This window comes from Haliotis rubra, unplaced genomic scaffold (assembly GCF_003918875.1).
Source record: "Haliotis rubra isolate DU_JTF1 unplaced genomic scaffold, ASM391887v1 Scf47, whole genome shotgun sequence".
Classification (NCBI taxonomy): Eukaryota; Metazoa; Mollusca; class Gastropoda; order Lepetellida; family Haliotidae; genus Haliotis; species Haliotis rubra.
Window position 1 is genome coordinate 1,925,237 of NW_025767157.1, and position 7,687 is coordinate 1,932,923.

The window sequence follows — 7,687 nt, forward strand, 5'->3', positions numbered from 1 at the left end:
GCGTACTACCAAAAACCACCAAACAAGTCATATCAAAATGTATCCAACATTCCGGCCGTAATTACATGTAATAAATTACATTTCATTCCTCTTTTGTTTTGTTGCTGTTTGTCATGATGAAAACATATTTAATAAATAATTATACATAAAGGTTAACTGCCAGGCAAATGAAAGTATACAGTTATGTAGCTAAACATGAATCAAACACGGAATGGTTATTCGATGGTGATGTATTTAGTTAAGTTTTGGACCTTACGTTTGCAGTTTTAGGGGACTGTTTTGAGAAAGTTAACATCTTGATAAGGTTTTTATATTTGGGTACATCGCATTTTCAAGTGAATACTATTTAGGACGCAGTTAATATACTCATGCCAATAATGGGTGTCACCCCCTCCCACCCCAACCCCCTCCAATTAAAATTGAAGGGGGTGACAACCATTATTGGCACGAGTATAGAAACGCGATCCCCAGTTTCAGAAGGGCATACGGGTGATAGCGTCTGCCTACATAAGTGCCCGTACGTCTTAGATCTATTTTACACAATAACAATAATGTTCAAGATGTACATAGCAAGGTAAGCTGATTTGATGCTCATCTGATACAGTTTTGCTTCCTTCTGTTACAAGATCGTCTTGTTGAAACACACGTACAGACAGGCAGTACTGGATGGGTGATGTCTCTGACAGAAATGAACTGAAGATTATACGTTTGCTTCATATAATACAAACACACACACACACACCACGCTTTACAAATTTATTGACCAGTAAACCTTCGACGTTAACACTGCACGCAACAATATATCAGCTACATGATGGAGGTATGCAAATATTAAAATCTGGACCAGACAATATAGTCATCAACATCATGAGCATTGAACATAATTAGGATGCCAGCCTGAAAGTATCATCATAGTGAAGAGCATTTTCTACAAATGTTTCTATAGTTATTAGATCTACTTAAAACAACACTGAAAAAAGTCTATTGTGTAAACAATGATAATGAGGACTTACATACTCTCTCAGACAGTAGTAAGAGCTGGTATATTTCTTAAAATGTAAGATACAGCACTTCTATCTTCAAAGTCATCTCAATTACACATTGCATAATCAAATTTTGAAATTGCATTTGTTTACAGTTATTGTTTGTTTATTCAATCTGTATATTAATGACACATTGCCAGATCCTCAAATATACCATATAGATCATAGAGATTGATAACGTTAAATACATATCAATCAATTATTGATAAATATTGCAAGAGTAACTCTGTGGAAAATGAAAAAAACCCTGAAAAACATAATTCATACATCACTAGTGAGTGAGTGAAGTTTTACACTGCTTTTAGCAATATTCCAATAATATCATGGCAGGGACACCAGAAATGGGCTTCACACATTGTACCCATGTCGTGAATTGAACCCAAGTCTTCCGTGTGACAAGAAAACTCTTTAACCACTGGGCTACCCCACTGCCCCATATATCACTAGTGAGTGGCGACACATTATTGCATGGATTACTAATAAAAACAGGGATCCAATCAAAATTGAGAAGCAGCCAATGAAGAAAGACATAATTGGAAATTCAAAACTTTAGTTCATCACAATAGTTTTTGTGACATAATTAGAATATTGATAATAGTTAATGATATTTGCCAATTCACAATATTTCTGTTATCAATATTTCTAGCAGACCCTATATGAACCAATACTCACCGATATGTTTGATCTACCTGTGGAATTAAGTGCTGAACTTGTCTTGATGTAGTAGTGATGACAAATCACAAGACAGTGAAAGGAGTTCAATCAGGAGCTGAGTTCTAACATCATTGTTGAATTGGAACTCCCTACCCTCATTACTGTAAGACAAGTGAACAACTGATGCCTTTAATTCCTACTTTTATTTATAAGTTATGATGTCAATAGTTCTCCAAAATGTTATGTTTTTAAGACATGAAAGTAAGGGGCCGTTCATAATTTATGGCCGGGGAGGAAGAGATGAATGGAGAAGCATGTACAAATGAATTAAACCCCCAATTTATGTACAAAGTAAGTGACACCCCCTGCATGTCACAAAATCAATGACCCCCTCCAATATTTTTAAGCATAATTTTAAATATTATTATGAACAAATTTGCTGACCCCCTAGAAACGAGTACAAAATTGATGACCCCTACCCCAGAACCTCCCCAGAACACACATGGGTGACACCACCCCCACACACATCATCACCCCCATATAAATTATGAACGGTCCCTAATAACAGCCAAGACTGTGAACATCTTAGCACAAGGAATAGAAAACAATAACTGAAAGTTGGGGATAACACAACCACATATCTTTTCCAGGATATGTCTATGAAATGATGAAGTTCAACAAAAGCTACATGCTCTCTTTGACATTCTCAAATTGTCTCTTTGGTTTGAAGCTATGTAATGTGATATTTAAGTATGAAATGCCTAGTGGATTTGATTATCACCCCTAAAAGAGTAAATTCAGTTGTAACTTGAATCCTAGGTGTAGGAACACCCTGCCCTGTCAAACTTACTGCACATCCAATACATCTGTGGTCGATTTCAAGGTCACATCTGCAGCATAGTAAAAGTGGGAGAAGATTTATAGGAAGTAAAACTACAGCTGTGTATGTTTCCAAAACAAAATGGCATAATTTCTCAAAGAGAAGGTTGTACACAACTAAGACTTAGGACATAACATAACAATACAGAATTGAAACTTTGCGAAAAGTTCAGGTCTTCTGATTCTAGTTTTCAGTAGATCAGTGTTGAACTTGTTTCTACAGGAGGCTTGTTTTTGATAAAGTATGTGTCAATGGCCATACAAAATCCAAGAAAGCAAAGGCATAATTAGGGAATTTTTCGAACTGGTTTGCAATAAGGGATCATTAACAGTGCTTATCTGTTTACACAACATAATTTACACTGAATGTACTGACTAACCTTGCTCCTCCAATTCTGTCAGTAAATCTCCATCCTATAGAAGAAATACACATGTGTAAGGCCACAAGTCCTTTCAGATTCTTCAGTTTCTCTTTAGATAAAGATATCATAAATCATCAATATTTTTCAAATTTGTAAATGAAAATGAAGAGTTTCTGATATTTTTAACTGAAACATCAACCAGAATGGAAGCTATCTATCCCAAACTCTACTTTCTTAAATGAATGTCTAGGTTTGACAATTTGCCCTTCCCAGAGATAAATCAGTATTCACGCTTGCATACATTTCGTTATCATTAAAAATAACAATATCTAATAAACATTAATAATGAATATGTGAAAGAATGTACCTGGTACCCATGACCATGAAATGTTGAATTAACAATTTGTCGTACATGGATCTGTTGCTCAGAAAACATAATTTGCATAGATGTTGTAAAGTCCTTGACATGATGCTCCAGCTTTTCTCTGAAAAACTTTTCTGAAAACATAAAGACACACTATCAGATTCATCAAATGGAAAACTCCTACAATGATATTGTCGGTTTTCTATGAGAGAAAGTTAAGACAAATGACATATTTGCACACTTCTTCAAACACATCTATCCTTGATATTCCAGTGTTAAAAATATACAAGGGCATCCTTGAGTCCTCAAGGTTTGCTTCAATACTATATTAATTTCGACGCCCAGAAAAACTAGGACTTTTCATGTTATGCTGAGTAAGGACGCCTGACTTTCTTGAGTAATTTCTAAAGAAATTAATATCATAAAATAATGAAAACAATTTTATTATTATGAGAACCTGTGTGACATTAAGCAATTAGAAGGTGTCAGTTCCTCTGGGAGAGAATGAATATCTTCCCATGGGGAGCCCTAGAAGAAAAAAACACAAAACAATTGTAGAGCACTGAATTTGTCAAATGTCATACCAAAGTGATAGAGAAGGTCCTCCACTTCATCCAATCCTTGCATGCTGTCATCTTCATTGTAGCTCCAATCTATGATAGGCTCAGATGGAGAGTCCTCACAGCTCACATCCTTTGAGACACCTTGAGGATTCTGTCTCCAGGATTTGTCAGAACCATCCTCTTGAAGACAACTACTGTCATGGCTAGAGTAGCCTGTATCATTGTCAAGCTCAGCATCACAGGAGGAATTCATAACCTCACTGATTTCTGGAACTTCATGAAGATCAGCTAAAAGAGATGACTGTTTCTGAAAATGACATTATTTAAAGCACATTAGACTGAGGGCAAGAATGTATGGATGTCAACTATTTGAGGAACAACATTTCGGAAAATACTCTTATTCCTTTATCAAGTGAATATTTGGTGATTAAAACAATGTTTTTATTTTCACAAATTATCAAAAAATATCTGCCGTTGAGTGGTCTCAAAAGACATGGTAAAAGTGGTAGTCCATAAGGAAAATTCACACTAACCTTTCCTGACTAACAGACTATTTACGACATGATGACTATGTGTATTTTAGGTGTGAAACTTAACATGTCATTATCAGAACTTTAATATATATAAAAGGAATACTTACAATAATCACACAAAATTGTCTGGTCATTAAACACAAGATGACACAAGGAAACCGCAAAGTCTAAATATGTTCTCTATTTCAAGACACTGATAAACACCTGACAATATCATTATCAGGGTCATTTTCAAAATTGGTAGGATTTTCAATTCTTTATTACAGTAAAATCAAACTCCTCAAAATTGATTTAATTTTTATTTAAATAAAACCTCAAACACTTAATTATTCAAAAATACCAACATGCAGACTGAAATGTACTAATTGACCATTTAATTGATACATAAGTAATTACAAGGGTGGGGGACTGTCCTGACCGTTACCACTTCTTAGTCAGAATATGGATTTTGAAATATAATTCATAAAAATCTTTTAAAGATGGCAGACACAGCTTTTACACAGACTTAATCAAACTTGAAGATAAAAACTATCATCATGAATCTTGAAAGTGTTATTTTGTATCTTTCATTTATTTACTACAAAATGATAGCATTTTTCTAAAACATTATTATGTATATAGCTTTCAACAGGTAAAATTGTCTAAAATAAACATCAGCTACTAAGCCCAGAACATCTTTTAATGACACCAGCATAAAGAGGAGTGTTTCATGTATTATCATGAATTAATTAGAGCAGTCAATTAACACAGTAACGGTTAGGACAATAGTGGTAATGGTTTGGACAGGAATGGTAACGGGCTGGACATAAGCCTTAAACAGTTTAATTCCACATAGAAACAGTTAACATGAAAGGAAAAATATGACATCATTTACTTGAACTGCTAACCCTATTTTGGACAGACAGTGAAATGTGTAATAGAAATTGTAACTCGTAACTAATATGACATGTTTTCTTCCATGCTGTGGTAACGGTTTGGACATTTGTTATATCAATATAAAACTTGTCAATGAATTTAGGCTTTTGAATAAAAACAAACTGTAGCTTCTAAAGAATAGAAAAACATACCTGTCTAGACTGAAAATCACTTATAATCTAAAGAAGAGTGCAATTGGGGAACGAAAATTGAATGAATAGTAACGGTTGTGACATTATTGGTAACGGTCAGGACATCAGTGTAACAAACAAATGTTATCCCTCTAAAATGTTGCAAAAGATTAAATTCTGAAAGGTACTGCAACAACTATGATACTGTACACATGGTCATGCTACACAGGCCACTGCATAGCTATCATTTTGCTGTTGATATTATGGTGCAATATTAGTCTCCACGAAATATACTTCTTTCATTCACTTGGATACCTTTAGTTTTTGTTGATAGTGAGATGGTAACACATATTTATCAAATACAAAGGCCAACATATTAGCACTTATCAATATTCTAAGTAAATGGTAGTCTTACATATCTCACAAAGTCAAAACAGACTACACCAAAATAATCTTTAAAGGTTGAAATACAATTGAGTTGTTTACCGTTACTACATTTTGTCCTAACCGTTACCTTTAATTCATAAAGACTATACATCTTATAGAAAATAGAAATTAACGTGATAAATTCGTTTTGGTTTTTATTATCAAAAGCAGATAGACAAGTAAATAGAAATTTATTATCACACCATAGAACATATGCTTCAAAATTGAAATTTATTAAAGAACTGTCCCGACCGTTACTATTATTTGTCCAAACCGTTACTAGAGACTGTGTTTTTTATGCTACTACATCAAAACTCCTTTGAATAGTACAAGTCCATGCTTAAACTATCTTAACTCTTAAAGAAATTATAAATTTGTTATACTTCAAATATTAATGAATAACTTTTTGAAATGCAAATCATTTTGTCCTGACCGTTACAAGGACTGTCCAAACCGTTACTTTGCAGAATGGTAACGGTTTGGACAGTAATGGTCAAGACAATTTGTAAGTAAATCTTAAATAAAAAAATGAATGATCCCTAAAAGATTTCAGAGGACATGCCTTCCACCTCTTCCATTTCTGGGCACCATATCCATTGAAATTTAAAAAAAAAAGAGATACATATTCGTAACATTTATACTTATTTGACGGTGTCAGTTTTCTTCAAAATGTATTGAATCTCTTTATTTCATCTGCTGTCACATCCACAGGGGCTAGCTCAAACAGACACAGGAAGTAGTATTACAATCCAGCTCCAGGGAGATATTATTGCAGGAATTTCATACACTGGTAACAGTCAGGACACAGAATCACAGGACAAGCATGTGACAATTTGTAGAAAAAAACTTTTTTAAGTTAAAAAAAAATTAAGTGCAGTGTGAGTATGCTTGATCAATCCTTATTGGCATAATATGAATTAATTTGTCTATTTGCATTTATATTTACATTATTTGTGAACATTGATATTAGGACTGTCACCTCCAGACGGAGCAAATCTGTCAATTTTGACTCCAAAATGTGGTTAAGTGTAAATTTCAAAATGACAAGACTAATGATATACCACATTTACTGACTAGTAAACATCTAAATATGTTTTTTTGAACAAAAAAATCCTTTTAAACTCACAGATTTTTTTTATATTCGGAACGGACAGAAAATCCTACCAATTTTGAAAATGACCCATCAATACGTTAAGTGAATGGAAAGATATGTTTTAGGTGAATAATAAATATGTACCAAATGTACCAAAATGTATCATAATGTGTGTTCAGTTGTTGTCAGTACTATGTACACAGAAGTTGTCAGTACACTCAAAATTAAAATCTACCAATACAAGCTATTTGGAGGCTGTGCTGAAACGTATGTTTGGATTTTCCCAAGTCTCTTTACTAATAATAATATCCCCGGATTGTTAAATAGAAAAGTAGTTAAAACGGTTTTGCGTCTATTTCTGTAAAATGATAATACCTGATAAATCGGATTCTGTCGGCTAATATCCAGACTGTAACTTTCTTGTGTCATTTTCCTTCAGGTTGAAACTTTGCGAACATCTGTGAAAAATTCAGTGCAGTATATTGATAGTGCTAATATCATTAACATGTAATGTAAAACAGTTATTCATGGAAAACATGATGAAATCTAAAAACATTAATGGAACAATTAGGTAATACCATATATGATCATCCGAGCAGCAGCCGTCAAAATAATTTTCGTCTGCTATCCGTGACCTTGACTAAGTTCATTGGTCAAGTTCAAGGACCTTTATACTTACAGTAATAACGAAATACAATCTGTACATACCTAATGCCGAAGTTTA

At 33.7% G+C, this 7,687-nt stretch overlaps 1 protein-coding gene across 1 annotated transcript; it reads right to left on the reverse strand.

The window, feature by feature from the left end:
• Positions 1 to 2,543: 2,543 nt before the first annotated feature.
• On the reverse strand, positions 2,544 to 4,166 carry LOC124290569. The gene is made up of 4 exons (XM_046727316.1): positions 3,887 to 4,166; positions 3,306 to 3,436; positions 2,957 to 2,990; positions 2,544 to 2,587 (listed from the first exon to the last, which is right to left on the reverse strand). The coding sequence occupies exons 1-4, from the start codon at positions 4,116 to 4,118 to the stop codon at positions 2,544 to 2,546; spliced, it is 441 nt and encodes a 146-aa protein (XP_046583272.1). The 5' UTR covers positions 4,119 to 4,166.
• Between the last annotated feature and the right edge of the window lie 3,521 nt (positions 4,167 to 7,687).